Source organism: Lissotriton vulgaris, chromosome 6 (genome assembly GCF_964263255.1).
Source record: "Lissotriton vulgaris chromosome 6, aLisVul1.2, whole genome shotgun sequence".
Classification (NCBI taxonomy): domain Eukaryota; kingdom Metazoa; phylum Chordata; class Amphibia; order Caudata; family Salamandridae; genus Lissotriton; species Lissotriton vulgaris.
Genome location: NC_141694.1, coordinates 510,921,550 through 510,949,264, shown reverse-complemented (window position 1 = coordinate 510,949,264; position 27,715 = coordinate 510,921,550). Strand labels below are relative to the sequence as shown.

General features: G+C 42.2%; 1 protein-coding gene across 3 annotated transcripts in view; it reads left to right on the top strand.

Moving 5' to 3' along the window:
• FILIP1 (filamin A interacting protein 1) overlaps window positions 1-27,715 on the top strand; it is a 756,098-nt gene that overhangs the window by 656,956 nt on the left and 71,427 nt on the right. Inside the window, exon 6 of one of the 3 annotated variants that reach the window (XM_086926517.1) lies at window positions 3,536-3,593. In XM_086926517.1, coding sequence (XP_086782643.1) covers window positions 3,536-3,593 — 58 coding nt within the window. Of the gene's footprint in view, window positions 1-3,535; window positions 3,767-27,715 lie in introns of all 3 variants that reach the window. The other 2 variants (XM_086926515.1, XM_086926516.1) reach the window with 2 other exon arrangements.

Here is a 27,715-nt window from a genome sequence, read left to right as displayed (position 1 = left end):
GTAAATTGTTATCATGATTGGATATACATGATTGGCATATTTGTATCACCAGGAAGTCCCTAGTAAAGTGCACTGGGTGTGCCAGGGCTGGTGATGACAAATGCTACTAGTGGGCCTGCAGCACTGATTGTGCCACCCACATGAGTAGCTCTAAAATGGTGTCTCGGGCCTGCCACTGCAGTGCCTGTGGGCAGTCTAGGAACTGCCATGTCCTCCTGGTCAGTGTACCCCACTGATCAGGCCTAACCCTTCCCTTTTTGTGCACATTAGTCACCCCTATGGAAGGCCCAATGTACCCCCTTGGACAGGGTGCAGTGTATGTGAAAGGTAGAGCATGTACTGGTGCAGGTGACATGCTCTGGTAGTGAATTACAGCCATTTTCGTTTTTCACTATTGTAAGGCTATCTTGCTCCTTAGATTAACATGGGGGATGCTGGCTACAGTGGCTTCCAGCATTTCTTCCCATAGGAACAAGATAGGACCTAAGTATCTAGTATCCCTGAACTCAGAATTTAATTACACATATTTTAGGAAAGGTTGTTTTTAAATCCTGTATTTGAGAACAGCACTTTTAGAAAGTTGCTGTTCTCTTGTCTGACCCTTCTGTGTGCCTTGGCCTGTTTGTGGATTGACTGTCTGGTTTGAGAGTGACAGAGGCTGGGGATGCCACAGGAGGCTGGCTGAGTCAGCCCTAGGCTGAATGACTGCATTTGCAACCTGAGTGGTGGGAGGAGTTAGCACCTGGGCCTCAATAGGGCCGTGCCTGCCTGCCACAATGCTGGCTCCACCTCCTGCTGGGCGTCTGACGACCCTGCCCCTCACTCTGAAAGGAAAGAAGAAGCCAGGCAAACAAAGTGCTCAAGCAACACCCAGAACTGGTTCAGACCGGGTTCAGGGCCCCCTTGCACAAAGCGAACAAAGACTTTTAAGGGTATCAGGACCCCTGACAACAGAAAATTAGATCATCCTGGAATCAAGAAGGAACCTCTGCCAAGGAGAAAGTTGAATCTGAAGAAGGAAGACTGTCCCGCTGTTGCTCTGCTGGACGGACCTGTTACTTTGCTGCCAAGGAGAGGGTAAGGACTTTGCTGTTGTGCTGTGTCCCCTGTCTTGAAGGAATCTCCAAGGGCCTGAGAAGAGCTGGCTCCCTGTTCTGAAGTCCCAGGACCCCAAAAGGACTTCACCCCCAACTTCCCGGAACTCTGCTGAGAGAGTTCTGTCCTTCCTAGAGTGCTTGATCCAGTTGTGGGGCCTCTGGAAGTTGTACCTGTGCTGGGAAGCTTGAAACTAAGCTTGCGAGACTTTTGCAATTGAAAAGTGTTGCATCGCTTGCTTGCGGAGCGCATCCCCGACAGTGCGAGAAGTTTTCCGCCGCTACGAAGGTCGAGATCGTCGCAGCGCCTGTTGCCGCTGTCAGAGCCATCGCATCCTTCTTTTGCGAGACGCACCCGATTGGTGCGGGAAGCCGAACATCGCTGTGAGTGTCGTCGCAGAGCCGGTCGTCGCTGGATGAGATCGCCGCACTGCTTGCTTGTGGACCGCATCACGTTGCTGCGAGTGTCGTCGCAGAAACCATCGCGTCGAGGAGCTGCAAGAGAGAAGATCACCGCTGGTCCGCGCATCGTCGCCCCGGAGATCATCGCACCTCCGAAGATCGTTGCATCGTGCCTTTACGAGAACAAACTTCCTACGGAACCTACGCACCGGAATCCATACAAGTGGCCTACCTCCCCATACAGACCGGATTCGTCGCAACACGCCCGCTGCTGCAGCGGGGCTGTCGCATCGCCTCCCCAGGGTCTCAGGAGCAACGCATAGCTTGTTTTCCACCACACCAGCTTCTGCTTTTGGAACTTTGTCGCAACTAAAGGTACTGTGTCTGAACCGTGACACAACTGTGAACTTTTCACGCAACTGTGGATTATTTTATCACAACCTTAAGAACTCTTTTGAAACCATATTCTTGAACTGTGTATGTTGGATTTTTGTCGTTTTGGTCTTGTGTAGTTTAGATTAAATACCTTTATTTTTCTAAACTGTTGTGGAGTCAGTTTGTGGTGTTTTCACTGTGTTACTGAGAGTGTTGGTACAAATACTTTACACATTGCCTCCTGAATAGCCTTGACTGCTCGTGCCAAGCTACCTAGAGGGTTAGCAGGGGTTATCTTAGAGGGTTTCCTCCTTACCCTGACTAGAATCAAGGGTCCCTATTTGGACAGTGGTACCTACCCCTGCCAACTAGAGACCCCCAGTTCTAACACCCTGAATGAAAAGGGAAATTCCCAAAATAACCTACAGAATTAAGGTAGGACAGGAGGGGTCTTTAAAAGGGATCAAGAGGTCCTGATGAAAGCCGTACAGACCTTCTATTGAGGGCTATTGGAAACCGGCTGAAACATGTTGACAAACATGCAGTACGGAGGGGTGAATAGTTACTAACAATCTTTTTCACTACCATCCCTTTCTTTTTTAATCCTGGCTGGGTAATCCAGAAAAAAAAGCGTAGGAGCGGATATACCTCGATCTAGTTTTAATGATCACTAACTGCACATTTATTATTTTTTTGATCCTGTTATGACTTGTAAATTTGTATTGTCTTCTCCTCCCCTTTGCTCCACCCCAGGCATTGGTCTGCATGAGGGTGGTATTAAGCATGCCCAATGATGAAGCATGTCACATTTTGTGAGTGAGGGCATTTTTTTCACACTAAGCACGTGCCACTTTCACAAGATTATATAGTTACATCCTCCACTCCTAACTCCCTTTTGTGTGGACATTAATCCCAGCTTCCCCACTTTGCCAAATTCTTTGATCTTAGGCATTTGTTTTCATTCACTTTCCCTCCGTTTTCTTCATTATCACATATAGGATACCTCCTATGTTTGATTTAATAAACTATACTGTTGTTGATGCATAATAGGAACCCAAGTCACCCAAAGAGTGCACATACCAACTGACTTGTTTCTTTAGTCCACTATTGGCATTGTTGTCAGGGTGGGGAGAAGTATTACTGTTTCTAAACCATGTTTGAAAACTAACACTTTAACATTAATGCTTCTCAATACACGGATCTAATGTGCTGTAGTAAGGTGAAAAGGTTCTGCATGTTAATTAAATACACTTTTTGAATTTTGAAGAGACTTGGTTATATTTTGACACTTTTGCTGTAAGATGTCTTTAAAAATGAAGGTGTTGCTAACGTTACGCAGTGCTGGACTCCCCAGTTGCTTCCTTTCTTTAACACCAATTAGCCTTTAAATAAATGCTTGCCTGTTTATTTAACACATTTTTATTGTTAGTGCTGAGTCGAGTAAACAGCAGTACATTGCTGCTGTTGATCAGGGGCCGCATACCAAGGTCAGGAGGGCTGCATAAAAAAGTCAGGAGGGCCGCATGCGCCCCCAGGCCGTACCTTGAGTATCAATGCTCTAGGCCCAGGTGTCTGTACGGTAGATTTCAATCAGGTTTACATTGATTGACAGTAAATGTGGATCCCTCGCTCCATCTGACAGATATTTCATCTTTCTTTTACAGACTGCACAAGATGGGTCCTCCCAGCGCACCACGCCTTCTCGCATTCCCATGGCAAAAGGTATGAAAGCAGGAAAGCCAATGTTGGCAGCCTCTGGAGCTGGAAACCTGACAAAATATGAGACTCGTGCCGAGAGTCAGTCTATGAAAATAGAGCTGAAGAAATCCTCAGCCAGCAGCTCCACCTCTCTCGGAGGTGGGAAGGGCTGAGGTTGTCCTCAGGGGTATGTGCAGGTGCTGCTGCTACCACGAAAATTGGCCCCTGACTGTTACTGGGCAGTGTTCCAATGATCCACTAATTCCAATCACTCGATCTGCCATTTCAAGAATAACAAACTAATCCCCATCCGTCTCAACCTTTAATTTGTTGAAAGGTTTCCAATCCATACTGGAAATAAATGGTTTCCTTATTCAATTCTGTTTAAGTGAGAACACTGCCTGTGAGGAGGTTTACATGCTGCTCTTCTTTATGTAAATATCTCCTCATATCCAAAGCAAATTTGGTTCAGCAACTAAAAAAATAAACATTTAATTAAGAATTTGGCCTGGGTCATAATTCATTTTTTTAAATAGTTGTGTAAAGAATATGAATCTGAGGGTTAGGGAATGTAAGATAAAAACTCTTCTCTGAAAAAAAGTGATCTCAAATGTTTTATAAACGTATTTGTAAAACAATAGGATGAGCAGGTTGCCTTTTCTTTCTGGTATGGAGACCTGATATTTTTTGGTTTTGCGTTGCTTACAAAATGTGTTTTTTGCAGGCATTGAGTTTTTTTAGCATGTAAGTGTGTGGGCATAAAGTGGGTAGGATTATTATTTTTAACCAATGCTAACTCAACTGAAATAATTATAGATACATTGATCAATTTAATTAGGCCTTTTTTTCTGCTTGGAAACAAAGCTTTCCTGAAAAAAGGCTTGCTGCTTGAGATTTTTACAGAGTTTGTAATGGCTCTGACTTGGGGTGCATCATATTAATAGAAAAGGAAATAAAATATTCAATATGCCAGTGGCAGAAAGCCCAAGATAAATATATGAATGAATACAACATTATGAAACTTATAACAAATTAGGGCAGCGATCAATAAAATTTGTGATGAACATCACATTTTAAGGAATGAATTGGGTTTTTATCAGGCAGGCCTTTTGTGTAGATGTGGCCACTAAGCCCAAATAACAACTGAGGGTAAAACAAAGATGAAAGTATTACAGTGTAGCCAACAACCATAACGCAGATGGAGGCTGTGGCGGCTTCTCCGCCAAGGTGGAGGAGCGTTGTCCAACAAGAAAAATAAAATGATAATAACACTAGGTTATTATAATTGTATTCTTCACTAGCGGATCTCTAGATGCGGAGCTGGGCTAGGCTGCCCAAAGAGGAGAGGTGGAGTGGTAGGCACTCCCCACGTGTTTATGACAGTTTGGCTGGCCGTCGCAAGCCGGCCAAACATTCATGTGTACTGTGCATTTTCCCCACTAGGCTGTAATGCACAGCCTGGCAAGGAACATGCATAGGCCAACAGTACCCATCTGAGCACCGATCCACTGCGCTCAGACCAATCACATCGCTGTGTTGCAGCGTTGTGATTGGCTAGAGGGGTCTGTAAGCCTGGGTTTTTCCTGTTCCTACGTCGTGAAAGAAGGTACGTGCCTGTAAGGTACGTTTAATTAATTTTTTAATTTTTATATTTTTTAAACCCACTCCTTCCTGTCCACCACTGCTGCCCAGTAGCAGCCGCTACTGGGTGGAGGTAGAAAAGATTGCCAACTCAGATAAGCATAAAAGTTAAGCTTTGGTAATTTCTTGCGACTGGCACCTCAACAACCTACTTTTAAAGTGTAGTTGCTGTGTTCATTGCAAAAAAAATGATAAAGTTCAGTATCTCAGGATTGTTCATAACTCTTAGAATCACGAGGCATAATGATAAATATAAAGGTATCGGGTGCACAGTTTTGAACTATCGCAATGCCCCAATTACAAAGGAAAAATCCCCTCTTTCGAGTGCAGGCATGAACTTGTGCCTCTGCTGGAGAGAGCTCAGCAGTGAACGATGTGACAGAGGCTTCAAAGTGCCACTCGGTCTTTCACTGCAGGAGGCCAGATCTCACTTTTGAGAGTAGTCATTTTTCGCTAATCCTTTTGGTGAAATTGTCCCGCACGCTAAAAATGCTACTGTACATTTAAAGTTTGGATTCTCTACGAGGTCAGAAAAAGGCTGGATTTAGGCACACGGTTTCACAGCTTGTAAGTCTTTGCAAAGTGCATATTTATCAGATTTCTATGTTAACATAGGAAAGAGTTGTACCTACCATCAGAAAATTGGATTGTTGACAGACATTAATCCATTGAAAACAATGAAGCAACAACGGTCTATAAACACTGGTGTAGGCCAGCTGCTTTCAACTTTCCAGTGTCCTAATCCACCTCCTCTGATTGTCCCTTTCCTGCCTCTCCACAGGCTATGTGATTTGCGCAGGAGAATGTGAGAACAACAGGCTGCAGAAAAGGGCATACAACAAGCCTCCCAGTCTTCCTCCTCCTGTTGCTCTCAGTGCTACTGGAGACACTAAAGGAGGGAGAGAGGGGGAAATATTGCTCAGCTCCAGTCTCGCTCGGCTCTTTCAAATGAAGAAAACTAGTTTGGCAGAACCCAAGGAGAATGGGTCCCCATTCAAAGCTCTTGCTGTGTGTCCATGTAAGCATGTGATAAACGCACATAGAACAAAAGATGTAAAAGCAGTGGTGTAGCTAGACCTTAGACGACCCGGGGGAGTCCTTGTGTTTACCACCCCACGGTGGCCATATTGAAAAACAGTTTGTGCTGGTGGCCATATTGAAAAACAGTTTGTGCTGGCGGATGCCGCCTCAAGATGGCAGGTAAGAGCAGGGAGTAGGCTGCCGCCCCCAAAACTTGTGCCGCCACGGGCGGAACCCCGCCCGTTGCTATGCCACTGTAAAAAAGGCAGTCAAGGCTCAGAGGCGCGAGGGGTTGTAAATCCTGTGTGTTTCCCATGGTGCTTCTTTTCAATTAGGACATTCCTCATAGGCTGGAGTAATCTAATAGTCTTATAGCAGGATAGGTTGGCCGTTAACGGCCCATTCCCTGGTTATAACTCTGGAGCTGTATAGCCTGCTAAAGTTTATAAGGCTATATTAGAGGTTTTTTTCAAGAAATAAAAAAGAAACTGCAACAACAATGATGAATTCCACCAGTGCTAATTGCTTCTTGAAGATTAAGGAAAAGTTAAGAATGTTATACTTTTATTTTTTTCCTACAGAGTCATATTCCGTAGTAGCCAGGGCCCTCCTCAGGAGGCCACTACAACATGCACCACACATTGCCCCTGCTATGCATAACACAACTACCCATCACACTCCTACAAGTGTGCAGACTATTTCAGGCCTATCAAAGCTTTAAGAATGGCTTGGGTGGCAGGTATTATTCATTTTTAATGTATATTGAATTAATAATTAACTATTGTTGTGGTCATCCTAAATTGGTCAGGCAGTGCAACCTTGTGGCAGACTGTCACAAGCGCCGGTGCTGCCAATCAAGTGCAGGTGCCCAGGCACCAGAAAACACAGGCTCAAATTAAGCACTGCTTTAGAGACAGCAGAACCATTTTCATGTGAATAAGCATGTATTGTTTTTTTAGGGTGATTATTTTCATAGCCTTTCCCACACACTCCCAGCATCTGAAAGATGGTGGTGTTGTTTTGATCATATTTAATAGTACACTTTTTATCAGAAGGATGTGAGAATAAACTGGATATAACCTGAGAACATTCTTAGGGGCAGAATAGCTGTCCTTGTGAACTGTATATTATGGCAGTGGATGCTTTTTGGAATTAGGCACAGTCCAGCATGCAGGTCATCTCTTCTGATGGTGTCCAACAGATTGTGGAAAGAGCAAGACTGTGTCGGCCGCGGAATGATATCATCTTCATTGCTCCCAAGCATGTGTTTAGAATGCAAGCTGTGAACATTGTGCTGAAGACATGGCTCTCTGCTCTATGTTTCAAGATTTCTCAGTGGAAATGACTTTGGTTGATAAGAACTGTGCCTGTTGCCTAACCGCTGCCCTTGATAATGTTGCTCTTTTCAAGCAACTTCAGCCCTGTAAGCCAGTTCCATCACTGATTGAAGTGGAAAAAACTGTTTAAACATTGCGAATACCTTTGCCATCTGTCAAATGCCTCTACACTAACCAATTGAATAGTTTACAAAACGCGAGTGATGCTCAAAGAAGCTGCTTTCTACCAGCGTTGCATCTCTTATGTTCCCAATCAACCAAAGTAGATTGTATGCATATTCACCTCTCTTTAGAGCACTGCAATTGATTCTTCTGCTATCTTAGATTCTTAAGAGCTCTTCTCCAGCCTATTATCCTAAATTCAAGATAAAATCCTGGTTATCTTTGACATCTTTCTATACTTTGTTATTCTGACACCTAGCAGTTGATGTATCCGTTCTATTTTCTGCTGCTAGCTGTCTATCGGAACCATTTCTTTGAAGATTTGAGACAAGTTTGGAAGAAATTACCTTTTTGAATATCTCAGAAAACAATCTCCAAAGGTTTCGTACACTTTCCTGTCCAGCTAATACCCCCAGGAGAATGGAGATTTTAAGTTTTGATAATTACACTGGTTTGATGATTGATGGTTGTGTGATCTTGGTCTCCATTCCATATCTGTGCTTGTTGACTGCCAGGGTGTGGGCAGTAATATTTGACATCCACCTCAGCTCCGAGACATACATCAATTGGTTTACTTCCTCCTGTTTTCTCCTGTTAAATGTATTGTGAAATGTCCTTTCTCTTCTTCCTTCCTCGTTTAGAAAATAACCAATCAGTTATAAGGTCTAAACTAGACTATTGTAATCCTGTGTTAATCAAAGTGTCTCTTTATGTAATCCATTGAAGCCAGATAATTAAAAATTCAGTTTCTTGGCTTATTTTGGTCTCTGCAAGTTATCTCATATGTACTCACATCCATCTGCCCTTCAATGGCTCCTTACAACAAAATGCATAGTTTACAAGGACTTCTGCACTGTTCATCGTACCTTTTATAACAAAAGTTCAGATTTCATCGACAGGCAGATTTAGCATCAGAGACTGCTAGACTTGGCTTTTTCAGAGAAATTAACCCCCAGACTTTCTGATTTTTGGCCTCCTGTTTTTTGTCTTGTTTTTGTATTTTTTAGGACTCTGGGCACTTTAACACTGCTATTCAGTGCTAAAAAGCAAATGCCCCATGCATATTGTGTTTATGCATTGGTGTTTCCATGATTGGCATACTTGATTTACTAATAAGTCCCTAGTAATGTGCACAGGTGTGCCCAGGGCCTGTAAATCAAAGGCTACTAGTGGGCCTGAGGCACTGATTGTGCCACCCACACAAGTAGCCTTTTAAAGGGTTCTCAGACCTGCCACTGCAGTGTCTGCGTGCAGTTTTTAACTGACATGTTGATCTGGCAAGTGCACCCACTTGCCAAGCCCTTCCCTTTTCTTACATGTAAGGCACCCCTCAGGAATGCCCACAGTACCCCCATGGGCAGGGTGCAGTGTGTGTGAAAGGTAGGAAATGTACTGGTGTGTTTTACATGTCCTGATAGTGTATTTAGTGTTTCACTATTGCAAGGCTATCCATCCATTTGGCTGACATGGGAGTTGCTTTATAACCTCTTACAAGCAAAACTTTCCATTGGGACAAGATAGAGAAATGGAGTTTGGGCTTCCTGAACTCAGGATTTAAAAATACATCTTTTAGTAAAGATGATTTTGATATTGTGTTTGAAAATACCACTTTTAGAAAGTAGGTATTTTCTTGTCTAACCATCTATGTGCCTCTACCTGTTGTGTATTCGCGGTCTGGGTTTTAGACTCACTGGGGCTGGTTTGTGCATTCACACTAGACAGACAACTGGGGTGGTAGAGGTGTGATCTGCCTTTCCTGGGTGTCTCAAAGCCAGGCTGAGTAGACCCGGCTGCATTTAGAGTAGTGGGAGGAGTTGTTGTTTGCACCTGAATGAACTGTCTGTCTTCCACAATGCTGTCTCCACCCCCTGGAGTGAGCCTGAATTATGAATGCCAATGGAACTTTGTTCGTACCAACTCCAAAGGGATATGTGGTACAAATATTGAGGTCCTGACCACAGAACTTTAGATTACTGCTGGACTAAGGAACCTGCCAGGATGAAGGGCTGGAAGAGCTGTGAGGAGAGACTACCACATTGCTATGTGCTATGCTAGGTTGACCGGCAGTTGCTGCTTCTGTCCTGGGCAGGGAAAGGACTGGACTGTTCTTTCCGCTTTCTAAGTATCTCCAAGGGCTTGATGTACAGCTTGCCTCCTGCTGGAAGTCTCAGGGAAATCAAAGACTTCAGTTCCTTCCGGGTACTGGCTTCTGGAACTAGAGGTTTCATCTGTGACAGAGGAAAAAGGTAACCCGAAGCTTTCAACGACGCCGCTGCCAGCTCCGTGACCTGAACGCACCACAGAGCTTACTGCCACACTTCTCACTGCAACCCTTGTCTCACCGACGACGCCCACCACCACCACCGAGGTGCTACTTGCACTGTGCCCTGTGGGAACTGCACTCCGCACTACCTCACATCACACCGCCACCTTGGTATCATCGATGCCGCCGTCACCGACGCCGCTGCCTGCACCGTGACCTGTGGACACTGCTCCTGGAGAACATGGAACACAGTCCCACTTCGAACTGCAACCCTGGTCTCACCGATGACGACGGTCCAAACTGACATCAACATCGCTGCCTGCACCGTGGTTTGGGGGCACTGCTCGTAGGTTACTCGTGGCACCAGCCCATATCACACCAGAGCCTTGGCCCACCGATGCCAGCACCATCGACTCCAGTTCGTCAACCGACGTTGCTGCTTGCACCGCGACCTGTGGGCCCCGCACTCCACCTTGACCCATCTCGCACCACAGCCTTGGGTCTACCAACAGCGATTGAGCAATGACAACGCCGCTGCCTGCACTGTGACCTGTCAGCACTGCAACGAGCATCGCAGCCCTGGTCTCACCGACACCGATGGACGACCATCACGAGCCACTGACTGCACCGCGACCTGAGGGCACTGCAGGTCGCACCACTCCACTCCACATCGCAGCCCCGATGCCTGTCTGGCTTCAAACTCAAGGTATTCAACCTGCAACGCATGTAACTTAAAGGGCTGACGACTCCTGCACCGCCTCCTGGAACCGATGCCTGCAGACGCCACTCCTCTGGAGCTCACTGCAAGGTCCGACGTCCTGCATCTCCAAAAGGACTGTTTTACGGGTCTCCCCGACACCGTAGCTGGCCTGCAATGCCTCGGTCAGCCTGGGGTGATGGATTTGTTTACTCATGTTGCCATGATATCCCCGGACAGAGATATTGACTTCAAGTAACTGTATATAAAGTCTATTTTTGCGTTATTAGTATTTGGATCACTGTATGTTGGATTTTTAATGTCTTGGGTCTTGTTTCACACAGATACATATTGGATATTTTTCTAAAACTGGTGTGGTGTCATTTTGTAGTATTTTCACTCTATTACTGCTGGTTATGTGCAAATGCTTTACACACTGCCTCTCTGATCAGCCTAACTGCTTGTGCCAAGCTACCAATGAGGTGAGCAGGGGTTATTTTAGATGTTTAATCCTCTCATCCTGACTGACATTAAAACAAGGGTTTGTTAGGGGGGCAAAAGGCAAGTGCACTGCATCATGATACACACAGAGGGGACAATTCCTCAAGTAAGGGATGGAAGGGACCCTATTAAGTGGAATCAACAATCCGACCGTCCGGATCACAGGGAATCCGAGTCATCAGATCAAAGTGCACTCACTCATCTGGTAGGGTGTCATGCTTCATCACTGGGTGCTCCTTGTCAAGCTGGTACTGCAAAGCTTGACGGGCCTGTGGGGTCTTTGGTGGAGATCTTTGATCAAAAAAGCTGTATGTTGAGTGCAAGTGAAGGGGTGAAATAGGGTGGTAGAAAAGGTGGTATAAAAGAGTCGAAGGGAACAGAGGGAATTTTATTGGGGTAGTGGTCCCTTGACACAGTAAAAACAGAAAAGCTATTTTAGGTGGTAATGTACCTTAGTAGCTAAAATGTGAATGGAGTAGGGTAAACATTTTTCATGCCTTGACTGCCAGAACGGTCAATTGGCATTTAATCAAGACCGGAATATTGCTTACCCTACATAATATGGTACTGAGGCCCACCGCTGAGTATTGGACACCCACTTAAACAGTACATACCACACCTGCTGCACCTCTAAATGTGTTCTTACAGTAGGATATTTCCCCCCTTACTCCTAATTACGTGCAAGAGCAATGCGAAATTACCAAAATTAATCTGATTACTCTGGGGCTTTTGAAATCTGCCCAGGCCTAGAGTTGTCCTGCCCTCAAACAGAAATGTTCTGGTTGCAAGATCATAGGACATTTTGTGAAGGTTTGTAAAAATAATAAAGGAAGGGTAACATTTTTTGAAAGTTCCAGTGGTGAGCCTGAAGAAGAAAACTGTACTGGTTGGGTCTGAAAAGGTAAAACTTGAAGCCAAGGGCGTTTCGTTTTTTTCAAATTTCTTTATTGATTTTGAACACAAAAGCAACACCCTCTTGAGAACCCCTGTCTCACTTCCCCACCCTTCATCCCATGGGGTATATATTGGAAAAGGATAATGTGGTGGCAGATTGTTTATGAAGAATGCCTTTGTATTTAAAACAATGCAAGAATGAGGTATAGGAGGAATATAACATTTCATTATTTCAAGATGATGGATATCGTGGCTTGGCAAGAGAGGAATGGCTTAACTAGTATGCTGATGATGACTTTTTCAATCTCTTTATTCACTTTTAGCACACTAAAAAACCCTTAAACATATGATATTCCCCTCTCCCTCCTTTTTCTGGTGGCCCATTATTCAACGGTGATTACATTTTGGTTAAGGTGATTAAGTTTGTCCAAGATGGATGGCCAAAGAAGGAGATTCTAGTTGATGTCTTGAAATCTTTTTGGGTTGTTAGAAGCAAATTGGCGATGTTGGGTGTTATTGTGAGGAGAGGTGAAAGAATGGTTCTGCCTGAAAATGTTAAGTTTATTATTATTAGTCAACCTCATGGATATTGTGCAACATAACAGGTATTGTGCGCACCAAAAGGAGTTATCTGGAGGCCTGATGTAGTCATTGCCTCAGAAAGAGTGGTTAGAGATCTTTTAAAGTATGTTGAAGTGGGATATAAGTTTGCAAACTTGTAGTACTCCTATAGGAGATTTGGCGTTATGCAGCAACCCTTGGGAAGCCATTGCCATTGACATTATTGAACCAGTTGGGGGGCACAACATAAATGTACAACATAAATACATTGTGTCTTTGGTGGACATCTTTTCACGTTGGCCTGCCATTTTGAAATGTATTGATGAAGTGTTTACTACTGAAGGATTAAGTGTACAGATATAAGCCAACCATAATGTAGACCTTGATTGATATTTCTACATACCTAATAATTGTCAAAAAGAACCAAAGACAACAATGAATTTATCAACAGTATCCAAAATTTGCATTTATTAAATATTAGAAAAGTGAGGAAAATATTTTAGAGAATCATTCATTCACTTTCATATCTGTCATTCAGACTTACAGCCATACTGAGCACAGATTAAAAACATTGTTAGAATATTAACACATTGTAGTCAAACCGTGGATCAGCACAACATGTATAAAGCAATGTCAGAGGAGTGGCACAAATTCAAATGACTGGTGGCATTCTCTACGCGCGTTTGGGCCCAACCAGGGTGCCTTTCGTCAGGGAGGTGGCCACACTTGATGAATCTGCTCTCAATATAGGTAGAAAACCTGTGGTGATGAACAGTCAAGTAAAAGCAAAAATATATTTGAATGATGGCCTTAAAAATATATGTCGATATTATAAATATTTTTGAAAGCCTTTATTAACTGAACCACCCAGTCCTGATTGTAGACACACACAGATTGAATCACGCCCTTAATGACAGAATCTCTCAACCGTGCCATTGCCACAGGGATTATACTGGGAAGTGGTTCTAAATTTCACCCCAATTCTGCCACAATATTGTTTAGAGGCATGAGACTTAAATTGCGCACCATTATCACTCAAAACTGTGATGGGAATCCCATCATAACTAAAATCATGGCCAAGAAAAATCAGCACTGAATTTGTGTCTGCATTCTGCGCTACTTTTACCACCAACCACCCTGAAAATAGATCCATGATTACAATAATATATTTTTGTGAAAATCCCACAGGTCCAATTATATCAAAAAGGATTTTTTGTGTTATGTTTCGGACCCATCGGGGTCCTGAGTGTATGAAAATATTTATTGGCTGTAGAACATTCCGTACACTTCCTTACCATGCGCTGTATTTCCGAGTCTACAACAAGCCACCAGAATAATTTCTTAACTACAGATTTCATCCGCCCAATAGCAATGGCAAAATATCGCTTTGCAGGCTAAGTAGAGGAACAAGTCTCTCACCTATCAAAATTACCCCATCATCAAAAGCTCAGACCTTACATCCCAGAAAGGTTTAATGATGTTTGACCATATGCCCACAATACATCTAACCACTACTTGTAACACAACCTCCTTGTTATATTCCTGTCCCCACTCCATTATCATGTATAAATATGTGCGATATAAAAATTATTCCACTTATCATCCTCACACTCTTGTAACTGTGTCTGCATTCCAGAAAGGAAATCTGCCACTACCTTATCTTTCCCTAGAATATACACACATTTATAAATGAAATCCTGCATACACATTGAAATTCTATTCTAGCTATTCTTGCAAATCCGTTCACAGTACCCTGCATTGTTAATAATTTCACATGTGGGTTATGATCACAATGAATAGTGACTGGTTTTCCCCACACAAACACTCTGAAATGGTCTAAGGAACAGGCGAAGGCCAAAAGGCTCCTTTTCTATAGTGAGGTACTTTTCATCTTGATGCAAAAAATATTATACATTCTTCACCCTTACTATTCACCTGTATCAACATGGCGCATAGCCCTTTGTTACTAGCATCAGTTGATATGACATAGTTAGCACTTTGATCAAAACTATACAACTTGGTTGCATTTGTTATACAATCTTTTATGTCTGCAAAATCTTTCTCACACTGTTGTGACTATATAATTTTTTCCCATTTTTTGAATAGCTGTCTAATGTTATAACACCTCTCTGCAAACCTCAGTATGAATTTAGCATAGTATTCAGCAAGACCCAAAAATGACCTTACGTCATCCTTTCTTCTAGGGTAGCTGAATTCCTATTAGCTTTCACTAATGATGGGTTTTGTTTAACAATGTTATTTGTCAATTACATGGCCTAATTAGGTATCACTTTTCTCTGCTAGTTTACATTTCATAAATTCCACAGTCAAACCTTTTTAATTCATAAACGGTTAACACATTTGTCAAATTAGAATTATGTTCCTTTCTGCTTATGCCAAATATTAGGATGTCCTCTTGGAAAAACATTATGCCCTGTTCTTTACTAAAGAAATTATGCATTAACCTTTGGGAGATGGCTTCAGCTGACATTTGGATGAAGGGCATATGTCTAAACTGAAAACAACCATCATGTGTAATGAAAGCTGTGTATTTCATAAAATCAGGTTTTCATGAAATCTGATGGTACGCAGATAACAAGTCAATAGTTGAGAACCATTTGGCATCCTTAAGCAATATAACAATTTTGTTGATCTTGGGCAAGGGAAATTTGTCAACAATGATGTTATTGCTCGAGTGGCACAAATCGACACATAGTCTAATTTTGCTATTGATGACACTAATTTCTCTAATTATTTGGAAACCTCCTGCCTTATTGCTATTGGCACATTCCTGACCTTATGCAGCTTGGGACATGCATCGCTCTTCAATCGGATCTTATGTTCAAACCCAATCAGGATACCCAACTCCTTAGTAAAGACTTTGGGAAATGTTTTCAATAAAATGCCTCCCACTGCTATACCTTCGTCCACAATAAAAACTTGCTCCTTGCTATTGGTGTCTAGAATGATGTGCAAATCCTTCTGATCCCACCAACCCAGCACAGATGGTCCTATTTTTGCTATATAGAGTTTCTGTCGTGATACCCTATATTTAAATGTGAAAGTTAACCATCTGAATCCAAGGGTTTAGATTTTTTCTCCATCAAACCCTTCTAGATTTATATCAAACTCAAGCAAGGATTCACATATTTTAGCTACAAATTTCTCTTACCAAACCTACTCATTCACAATGGTGTAGGGTGAGGCTGAATCAGCATAAATACCTAGCCTCACACAACCAATTGTAATCAAGCACTCTGGCTTACCTCTGAATGCATCATCATTTATAGTAAATATCAGCTTTTCCTTTACATTCATGACCATATTAAGTCTCTCATTACCTGAATCTTAGACTGACTCGTCTTCTTCAGCATTCCCAAATTCCTCGTATACACACTTAACACATTTATTTCTTTTACACGTTTTCGCATAGGTACTTTTGATTTCACAATTACTACACTTCTCTTTGAGAGCAGGGCAGTTTTTGCTGTAAGCAAGATGTTCCTTGCTTTCACATCTATAACACCTGCTCTTCTCTTTCATCTTAGATTTGTCCTTGCTTTGAATGCTATTGGCTATAGAGCTATAACATTTGAAATTCTGTTCACTGAGCTGGTTTCCTTCTCTCCCTGTTTCAATGCTACTGCGCATTTCTCAGATATTTCAGCTTTCCTGACTGGTTCCAATATGTTCTCTAATGATGAGTCTCTATGTACCCATAATCTCTCTTGTATAGCTGGATTGCTAGCATGCATTACTAACTGATCCCTTATCTGGTCTTCCTGCAAGGTACCACATTTGCAATCACTAGCTAGTTTCTGTAGTTCTGCAACATAGCCATCTACCGTTTGAGCGTTGGTCTGTTTTCATTGAAAACATTTGTACCTAGTTATGCTTATACATACCTTAGGTGCAAAATGTCTGTCTAAATCATTAATACAGCTAAAGAATCAAGCATATCGCCCACAACATACAAGTATGAATTTTCAACTCCATGTGACCCAGAGAATGTTGCAGGATCCTTTTAATTTGTTCTGCTGACATTTATTCAGCGTTATTGATTGCATCAATGTAATTTATAAAGTCTTGCATTTCTGTCCATCTCAACAATCGTTCAGAACCTGATGACCAGAATGGTTGAGGAGGACTAATGCTGAAATTCAAGGTACTCATTTTGTCAAATGGGCTAGTTCAGTGAGTATTACACTGTCCACTCCACCATTTAACGAAGTAAATAAATCAAGTAACTAACTTAAGAGCAATATGTACATAAACACTGGTTGCTGGGGCCGTGAGAACTGTTTCTTTTTAATCATAAGGCAAATTTGAAAAAAATCAGCAAAATTGTCTAACTTCCAAAACGCAAAGTGAAACCATCACTATCCCCCGACATACATAACGCGCTAACTGCGCTAAAACCCACGTAGGGTCACGCACCCTGACCTCATTACAGGTGCGATGAGATGGGGCTTTAAACATGAACTCACTGCTTGAGTACATCACAGTAGCGCGAGGTCTGCTTGCAGCTGGGGTGGACCGTTGGCAGGGGCGAGAGGTCAGCTTGCAGCTGGCAGCTCTATAACAGTAAGCCCAACATGCGGATGACTGCTCTCACCTTAAAGTGAAGGCCCTCTCACACTTGTGTGCTGCAGTGCCACTAAGGCTGTTCCCTGAAGGCCATCAGCGAATCCCCTGTCGTCGGCGTCTCTCAATGTTTCCGCAGATCTGACAAAATGAATTCCTGAAATCCAGTGGATCCACAACTGTACCGTAGGCTCCTCATCGTCAAATTGTAGCAAGGTACTTCACACAGGATTCTTGTAATGACTAATTTATTACTAAGGTACAGGCACAACAGGACCAGTGTGTGCAGGCCCTAAGTATTCCCAACTGATCTCACAGACCCCTTGACACCATTGGAATTAGAACCTCATACAAAAGATAATACATTACACATGCCCACAACACGAGCCCACAACACATCCCCGTTTTATAACTAGATGTAGCAAATACAAAATAAAATAACACCTCCCTCTTTTTTTATAACATAAATAAGATTAGTAATTACCAAACATAACAATGCGTCATACAATACATACCTAAACTACCCATTTACCTATTATGCATTTCCCTTTAACAATGAGGGAAAAAACAACCAATCACAAAAAAATGTAAACATACAAAACTTACCTCCCTCACAAATATATTCTTATAACTATATAGATGGTTTTCTGAATACATTACACTAACCCATAACACAAGTCCACTTCACTATCTTAATAGGTCTTGATAACAGGTGAGAGGCAAAACTAAGGATGATAAGCAAGGCACCAAAATCATCCTGAATCAGGGTTCAGAGGGTGATCAGCATAAGTCTTACTGAATGCCAAATCTACGAATAAATCCTGCTAATAAAAAGGCAAAAAACAAGCAAGAATTGTTACCAGTCAGCGATGAATGAAATGAAAAAAACAGGAAACAAATCAGGTGTGACGAGTCCTTCTCAAGCCCACGCCTGCTTATATATGCTTAAAACAGGAAAATATATTACAGGAAGAAAAGCGAAGGCCATCTTGGTTTGGCACTTTCAGTCAGCAAACACTGGAGAGACAAACTTGAAAATGCGTCCATGTAAGATTAGATGCCTGCTCTTTCAGGTAAGTGGTCTTTCCAAATATTGGCTTGTGAAGGAAGAGGAAGACCACTTTTAACATTCCTTTTACCTTCTTAGCCTACCATCTGCCTACTGCACCCAGCTCTCCCTATGGCCAATGATGCAAATGTGATAGCAAAGCCACTAATGCAACAATGTAGAGTGAAAGAAAACCTCCCACTGCGCACCTATCACATGCCCCAGAGACACGCTGTGTTTACCTTTCACAAAGCAAGGCCAAAGGAGCACACTGCTGCTTATAATTCCCACTCCAAATCCTACTTTGAGATGTAACAGGCACATTCTCAAAGCATATGTCCAAATATCTCACAGCCCAAGCATGGTTCTGAAGCCAATAATTTGATAAGAGTTACTATTTATGTTACAACGGAGATCTTACAGGTGCTTTCACTGCAGGTGGTGAACAGGATAAAGCATCACCAGCAGGCTGGACTACAGAAATGCCCTCTACGCTGGCATAAACAGGTCTCTACTCCGCAAGCTATAGACAATACAAAACACAGTCACCAGACTTGGCCTCGGTATCCCTCGACATGAGCACATCCGCCAACACCTACGAAAGCTCCACTGGCTCCCCGTGGAGAAAAGTCACCTTCAAGATACTCACCTATGCCCACAAATGCCTACACAACACCGGACCCCAATACTTCAACATTAGAATCACCCTACACGTATCCAAAAGAAACCTACGATCAGCCAACCTCGTCCTCGCCGAGACCCCACGCATCTGCAAAACCAAAGCAGGGGAAAGAGCCTTCTCCTACACCGCGGCCAAGACCTAGAACGAGCTCCCGATCGACATCAATGTTGAAGAAATTCAGGGAGGGTATCGTCTGATGCCGATCGGGAGCTCGTTCTAGGTCTTGGCCGCGGTGTAGGAGAAGGCTCTTTCCCCTGCTTTGGTTTTGCAGATGCGTGGGGTCTCGGCGAGGACGAGGTTGGCTGATCGTAGGTTTCTTTTGGACAACATTATCCCAAATAGAATCAATTTAATGTAGATATAGATTGTGCATACCATTTAAAAGCTGTCTTATTTATAAATATGCTAATTGTATTGTATTGTATTGTATTATAACTGCATTTGTATAGCGCTTACTACCCCTGACGAGGCGTCGAAGCGCTTTTTCAGCGAGTAGCATGCTACTCCGGGACCCATAGAGGATTAGTGTTAAATTAGTATAGTGAAACATGCAAGTAAATGTTGGATTTGTTAGTCAGAGTTTTGGATTTGGATGGATAGCAGAAGGATATAAGAGGAAAGAAGGTTTGTATTTATATAGCGCTTCTAACCCCTGATGGGGTGTTGAAGCACTTTTTTTGGTGAGTAGCACGCTACTCCGGAAACCCATAAAGGATTAGTGGTGAATTAGTATGGTGAAATATGAAATTAATGGGATTGGTGAATATTAGTCAGTTATTTGGAGTGAGAAGGATATCGGAGGGATAGAAGGAAAAGAAAGGTTTGCATTCATATAACGCCTGTTACCCCTGATGGGGTGTTGAAGCGCTTTTCTGTCGAGTAGCATGCTACTCCGGAACCCATAAAGGATTAGTGTTGAAAATTAGTTTAGTGAAATATGAAGTAATTTGAGTGGTGGATATGTTAGTCAGTTATTTGAATTGAGAAGGGTTGGGGAGGGATAAAAAAGGAAAAAAGGTTTGCATTTATATAGCGCTTGTAACCCTGATGAGGTGTTGAAATGCTTTGTTGGCGAGTAGCACGCTCCTCTGGAACCCATAAAGGATTAGTGGTGAATTAGTATAGTGGAATATGGAATTGGAGAAGTGAACATGCTAGTCTGTTATTTTGATGAAAAGGATACTGGAGGGATAGAAGCATGAAGAATTTCTTTTTTTTAGGTCATAGCAGTAGGAGAAGGTTTTTGGATGAGTAAAAAGGGTTTTTGGAGGGGAAGAGTCAGAGGGAAGAGTTTAGAAAGGTTTGTTTTGGGTTATCGGTATAGTAAAAGAGGTGTTAGATGATGCAAGGAAGGGTAAAGTAGGAGAGAGTCAAGAAAGTGTTATTTTGGAGAACATAGTAGTGGTATGGGGTTTGAGATAAATGAGAGAGTGGGTGCAGATATAATGATGGATATATAGGGTGAGACATAGGGTATTGCATTGGAAAGAGTAGTAGAACTAAGTTTGAGATGAGTCAGAAAGTTGGGCTAGAAGATATATTGAGAGAAGTATAGGCTGAGAAATAGGGTAGTGTATTGGAAATGCTAAATTAGAAGAAAGTGGTAAATCTATAGATCCATAAGTATTTTGAAAGTATATAGATGCATAAAGGAGGTAAGTATGTGCAGATTAAAGATATTGATAGAGGTAGCGGGTGAGAAATAGGGTAGTGCAGTGGATATGCTTTTTCAGGAGAAAAGTAACAAACACACAGATCCAAGTACTTAGAGGTACATAGATGCACAATGGAAGCAAATACATGTAGACCAAAGATGATTTTTTTTCCTTTTGTTTTTATAACAACGTAATTATCGTACACATTTATACAAAGCAATACACAAGCTAGGTACATATCTATAGTGAAAATGAATGCTTATATACAGAGGAACAAATACAAAGGGTGGGTATTAATGAATGGGAAAATGGGCAGCGTTCCTGGCCCTGGTCCCGACCAGTCTCGAACAGGCTCAAACAGGCACTCACCCTTGTTCTCTCCACCCTTAGCCTCAACGCCTGGGCTGAGACACCCTAAGCCTTGGCCGTTTATAGCTCTAGTAGTCAGGTGACCCCCTTCAGCCAATGGGAACCCTAGCCCTAACACTATCCAATCACAGCACTAGCCCTAACATCTAGAACAAATAGGAGACGAGGGCCTTACAGCCAATCTTAGCCCTAGTCCAAGCACCCAATCAGTTTAAAAAACCCTGATCTCTATGTCTAATAGAGGCGCTAGCCCTACCAGTAGTCTCAACCCTAGTCCAAGCAACCACTGGCACAGGAAGCCCTAGTCCCTACTTCCAATAGAAAGCCTAACCCTACTCTTAGTCCAACACCTAGTACAGCAACCAATCACACCAGAAGCCCTAATTGCTACTTCCAATTAAAGGCCTAACCCTAGCCCCAACCCTACATTGATTAAATCACAGACCCAGAAACCATTCAGAACCCCCAAATACCCAACCAATGAGGACACTAATACTAATCCAATAGAAACATCAGATACAACCGCCAATCAGTGTACACATGTACCAAACAATATCAGACTATATAAGGTCCCAGCTACCTCAGACAAGGTTTGCTGGCCAGGGAGTTGGAAGCTGTTCTTCTATTCAGAAATCTCCTAGGAGACAGACCGGCTCAATCCACACTTTCGACTTCTGCAGGTAAGGCCCCAACAAACCTGTCCTGAACAACACTATTTGTATAAAACTTTACTCCCTCTCCTGTCCAAAAAACAAAGTGCACAGTCCCTATTAAACACAGTTTAAACAGTTTACAGCCGATTACTGCTGTCTTAGGGGGAAGGGGGAGCTGGTTTCACTGACTTGTTAACACAAAATGGTCGCTGGGGGTGCACTGCTTAACATACAGGTCATAGCGCAGAACAAAGGAGACATTTAGAGGGAAAAACTGATAGTCATGGGAAGTGAGAGGGAAAAACTACAGAGTTTGGATTGCAAATCCCACAATTCAACAGGTTAAATGGAAGCAGTCACAGGCAGGAAAAAACACAAGTTTAAACACAAAAACATGTGATAAAATATGCAATCACTGGCAGGTTAAAATCAAACAAAAATTTTAAACTGTAACAACGACAGGCAAAGACAGTTAAAGAAATTTAAAAAGCAAAAAAATAAGATTATGCAATCACAGGTAGGGAAAATCGTATTTTTACACTGTTTAGGAAAGAAGCAGCACTACGTCTTTCTCCTTACCACTTCCTGGACTCTGCTCACTGCAATCTGGAGCACTGGTAGGCTGCAACTCACAAGATGTAATTAACAGGTATAGGTACCCGGGGAGGAGGGTGGGCGCATGCTACTCTACAGCCAAGAACAGATGCATACTGGGTAAGTAGCATTTTCCGTTCGAGGCATGAGAGCTGTAGATCACATGCTTTGCATAGACTATAAAGCAGTTATCTCCCAAAGCGGTGGCTAACCTATAGCTGTTGCAGTTTTCTGAAACAGTGTACATAAAACTGTTTGGCCCACACTAGCTTGCTATCTTGCTAACATATCTACAAAATAGTGTTTCGTGAATGTGTGAGGTGTAGACCATGTTGCAGCTTTGCAGATATCATCTATGGGTATATTTCCTAAGAAAGCCATAGAAGCCCCTAGCTTGCGTGTGGAGTGCGCTCTAGGGGGAATTGTTAGTGTTCTTTTCACATAAGCATAGCATATATGGTTGCTCTTGACTATCCACCTTACAATGCCTGTTTTTGACCTAGGATTGCCTTTATGTGGTGGTGCAAAAGCGCCAAATAGTTGTTTTGTTTTGCGGAAAGGTTTCGTCCTTTCCATATAGTAAAGAATTGCTCTTTTCACATCTAAAGTGTGTAACCCACGTTCTGCCACGGAATCTGGTTGAGGTAAGAACACAGGCAACTCAACAATTTGGTTGATATGAAGGGCAGAAATTACCTTCGGTAGAAATTCAGGGTAGGGCCGAAGGACCATTTTGTTTTGGAGCATTTGTAAGAATGGTTCTTCTATGGTTGGTGCCTGAAGCTCACCACTCTCCTCAGAGATGTGGTAGCTATGAGGAAAGCTACCTTCCAAGTGAGGAATTATATTCCACATCTGTGCAATGGCTCAAAGGTTGGACCCATTAGCCTGGTGAGGACAATGTTGAGATTCCACAGTGGAGCAGGTGGAAGTCTTGGAGGAATGATTCTTTTAAGTCCCTCCATAAATGCTTTAATGACAGGCACTCTAAAAAGAGACAGATGTTGTCTGTTCAGTAGAGTTGCAGCTATTGCAGCAAGGTGTAAGCGTATGGAAGAGTACGCTAAATTGGAACGCTGCAGATGTAGTAAATAGCAAGTGGATGTTTTGAACTGAAGCGTCCAGTGAATCTATCTGATTGTTAGAGCAGTATATTACCAGTAGCTTCCACTTTGCTGTATAGCATGCCCTTGTGGTAGGACGTCTAGCCTCTTTGATAATATTCATGCAGTCTGGCGGAAGATTAAGGTAGCCAAACTCTAATATTTCAGGTGCCAGATCGCATGGTTGAGATGGCTGGGATCTGGATGTCTTATCCCTCCATGGTTCTGAGTGAGTAAACTATGGTGATCATTACAAGAGATACACCTTCTAAAAGCCAGCATATGACTTTCAATGGTTTTCACTCAGTGTGTGGCAGCACCAGAAGGAATCACCTATACAGCATAATGGAATTGAGATGGAGGTGGACAATAGATATTGCTGAGCAGGGAATGAGATTAGCTAAGTGACAGTCAAACAGCTAGTATTGCTTGGTACTAGACTGCATGTTCCCCAAAGTGGGAGTCAAAAGTGGCCAGTTGTATTACACGTTCTTTAAATTCTAAATAAGCCTGTTAATTCATATACAAATGTGGACTACTTGTGCTACTGCACAGAAACTTAAAAATTTCAAAATTGCTACAAGTTAAAAAACAGTATTAACTTTATTATGAAGTTTTAAAATGGAGGATTTTTTTTTTACGTAGTCTTCAATTGAATGTTTTGTACTAGGACATGTAATGAAGCATGCAAAGCTTTCAGGTGAGTGGAGCAGTTCACACTTCTGCTCCTGTTTCCCTCTCATATACTGCTCCCCCTTGCAACCCGTGCTGTCGCCCTCGTGTGCTCCATGCTGCAGTAACTTTTGTGTGCTTCTCACTCTCTTGTGTGCAAATTTGAGCCCTTAGATCTCTAATACACACATCAATAAAAAGGAACCAAACACAGGTACCCCAAACATGGTCATCTACAGCTACGGTTCATGATAAGAGCAATATAGCTCTATACATGTGTTGCAGCCGGATTCTTATCTAGATTTTACTCTTACCAATCTTTAGAATCCTTGGTCGACTGGACCGTTTTTGCCTGCTAAGAAGTTTAAAGGGAAGACCACCAAAAACATATTAACTTTATCTGAGACCAAATAAATTCAATTTAAAGGACCACTGACTACAAAATAAATTTTAGAGGTTTATTACAAAGACAAAAGTAACTGAACATACAGGCACCTTAGAAAGAGGTTAAGAAAATAGATCGGCACTAATACAAACATTATCCTACGCAAGAGTCTCAGACGACTCAAGATTAGAATCAAAGTCATCTCTAAAAGCATCAGGCAAAGGATGACCGTCCCTACTTGAAGTCATGACTGCATTCATCCAAAAGAAAAAAGAGAGAAAATTAGTCTGTCCCTACACTAACGCTAAAGTGGCATCCCTACTTAACATCCTAAAAAGGCAAGAGGAAAAAAGGTGTCAGCAGTAAAGACTTCCTCAGAAGTACACTCACTTTCCATGGGTAAGTAGCCAAAGCTACAGAGCTCGTTCTAAGATGCTCCTTCTTGTTTCCCCTCTAGCCCTTTTCTCCTCCACCCTCGGGGTACTGTCCCTAATACAAAATCCCAAAAACATTAAACACGCCCTAAACACACCCCTTCAGGCAGGTCTTCTTCTTTAGTAATTTTCTATCGAAATTCCAACTTCATCCAAAAAACGTTGGTGTGTCCTTGGGTCCAGGCACCTTCTCCGCTAAAAGTATCATCTCGACATTCATGTTGACTCCCACAGTGCTTACCTCTACCATCCTAACTCCTAAAACAAAAGGTTATTCTGCCTAACGAAACGTGTGTCCTTGTACCTGCAACAGAAAGCCTGTAAACAAATCGGCCTTGTACACACACAAGTTTACAATCCAAAATTTGACTAAGAAGAAAAGGAGCCTTTCCAAGGAAAATACATTTCAGGCCTCCAATATTCAGACAACTCAAGAAATCACAGTTAGGCCTCTATTGGTGCTTTCATACAATCAGGCCTTTACACGTGTAAACACATTTCTAAAACTGCAGTATGCGTTAAATTCAAAATCATTTTAAAAGCATTACATTTCACTCGTGAATATGCAAACCTACATGTGCAACTTTTAACTTGGTGCACGTTTAATCCTAATGCAACATCTTATACATGAAGCAATAATTTCTGCATTACTTAAGGCATTTTCTCGGTTAAACACTACATTAGTCTTCAACGATAACAATACTCCTAGACATTCTAACATCATTTGATTAATTACTGCATTTTTAATGATCACACATTAATACAGTCCTCTAAATATGTGGGTGCTAACTACCCAGAATTATGGCGTACCCCAACAACTTTTCAGAATAACATGGCGCTCTATCACATGCTTGGTCTTGATGAAGAAAGTAAGCACATCCTAACCCAGGGCTAACTAGGAGACTAATCTGGGTAAGAATCCATAAGACAAAGAATGGGACAACGTCCTAGGATACACACCTAACATAGCCAGGAAAATTAGGTTAAAAAATATCGAGTTTATTTTTAGGTCAAGCATATCTAACTCCAAAAAGTTAAATAAGGTAACAGAAATAGAGCCCATGACATTTACTTATGTGATTCCCTACATGCTGATTTTTTCCTGTTGGAGTGGAACTATTGTAGAATACTGGGAAAAGATTGACACGCGACTCGAAGGCACACTGGCCAGAACAGAATTACATACCATTGAGGTATATCACCTGGGGCAGATTCAATGGCCTAAACCCTAAGAAGTAGGCAATAAATTCCTAGACTTTGCCGGTTTGTTAATTAACAGACTAATAGCAATGACATTGAGGGCCCCTCATATAGTCGGACTAATGGATCAGAGAATAGGCCAAATTTTAAAGCATTGTGCTTCGGGAGGAAGAAACGCCAGGCCATTAGTTGATCTATGGACGCGGTATTATGATCATTCGGGGCTTCCCAGAGCAATAGAGAGACGAGCGATATGGAGGGATGAGCGGGATGAAACTTGGTTACGCATGTAAAACTGCATAATGTTGAAGCACTCATGGTTGTCCTGTGGAATGGTACTTTGCTCGAACGCTGGGGCCCAATATAACACAAAGGGCAGCATGCATCGTCCAATGAAATCATCTGAGTTATTGACTAGATGAGCCAAGTTTACAATCCACAGTTTACTGAAAAGGTTTTTGTTACGCTCAATTTCTGATGGTGACAATCTTTATCACATTTAGATGCATCAGAATGGAGCATATGTGAAACATGTCAACGTGAACAAATTCGTAAACTGACCTGAAACACGTGAGCGTGTTAATGGTTACACGATAAATTCAATATAGATGTTAGTAAGAAATAACCCACTGACCTGACCAGCCTGCATATGCCTTACCAGTCCACGCACTGTGCGGCCAGACATGCTGCGGTCAGGATCTCCTTGATCTGAGTTAACCAGTTGGAGGCTTCCAGTTTACTGAGCCAGCGGTCCATGTTGTGTGATTGAACATTACAGGCTTCCACCAACTTAATGAGACTCTCCTGAAGGATGCTGGACCTCTCATGGACTTGTATCAGTTAGTGAAATTTAGCTATCTTGGCTTTTATCTGAAGCAAAAGAATTGGATTTATTGAAACGTTTTCCAGTTTAAACCTCAACTGTGCATTTGAACCTTCGTCTTGAAACCAATAGAGGGAGTCTCTAAACAAAAAGACATTACCATAATTAACAGGACAAAGAGAACTAATTCTGCCGTTATAAACAGGTACACAACATATCGGTTTATAACAACAACATAAACATGCTTGCCAATCAGACATACCAATGTCTCATCTGAATGACTGAGAAATGTACCACAGAATATCAGCAAAAATATTATTTTGACTGTAATTTGTCAACAGTAACACAAACTTACCAGTGAATGGAAGTTCAACATTTTACTAATGTGACAAGTGCCAAGGCCTCTGCATTTCACAACTGGTTCTAAATAATATTGGTTTATGCTGAAAATGAATTTTGTAGAGATTATTGGACCCACCAGGCCAACAGTGGTTCAATTCTCCTCTTAGTCTGTATTTATTAAGTTGGTTTAAATACCCCATGCCTAAACCTCAGCTGATTTCACTCTTAATTGGCAAGTTGAACAATTCCTAGTTCTGGTGGACCACATGCGCCCTCCAGTGGGTTTTGGCTTATAATCAGCGAGTTGTTCAGGATGTCAGTCAAGATGCAATGTTCTGATAAACGTTACTATTTGTGTTACAAAAGAGATCTTACAGATGCTTTCACTGCAGGTGGCGAACAGGATAAAGTACACCAGCCGTTCTTATAATAAAATATATTTTTATATGCTGTTTGGTGTATGTCTTTCGTTCATGCTAACCCTCACCTCTCATCTTCTCATCAGACTTGGGCCATTTTCATTTGT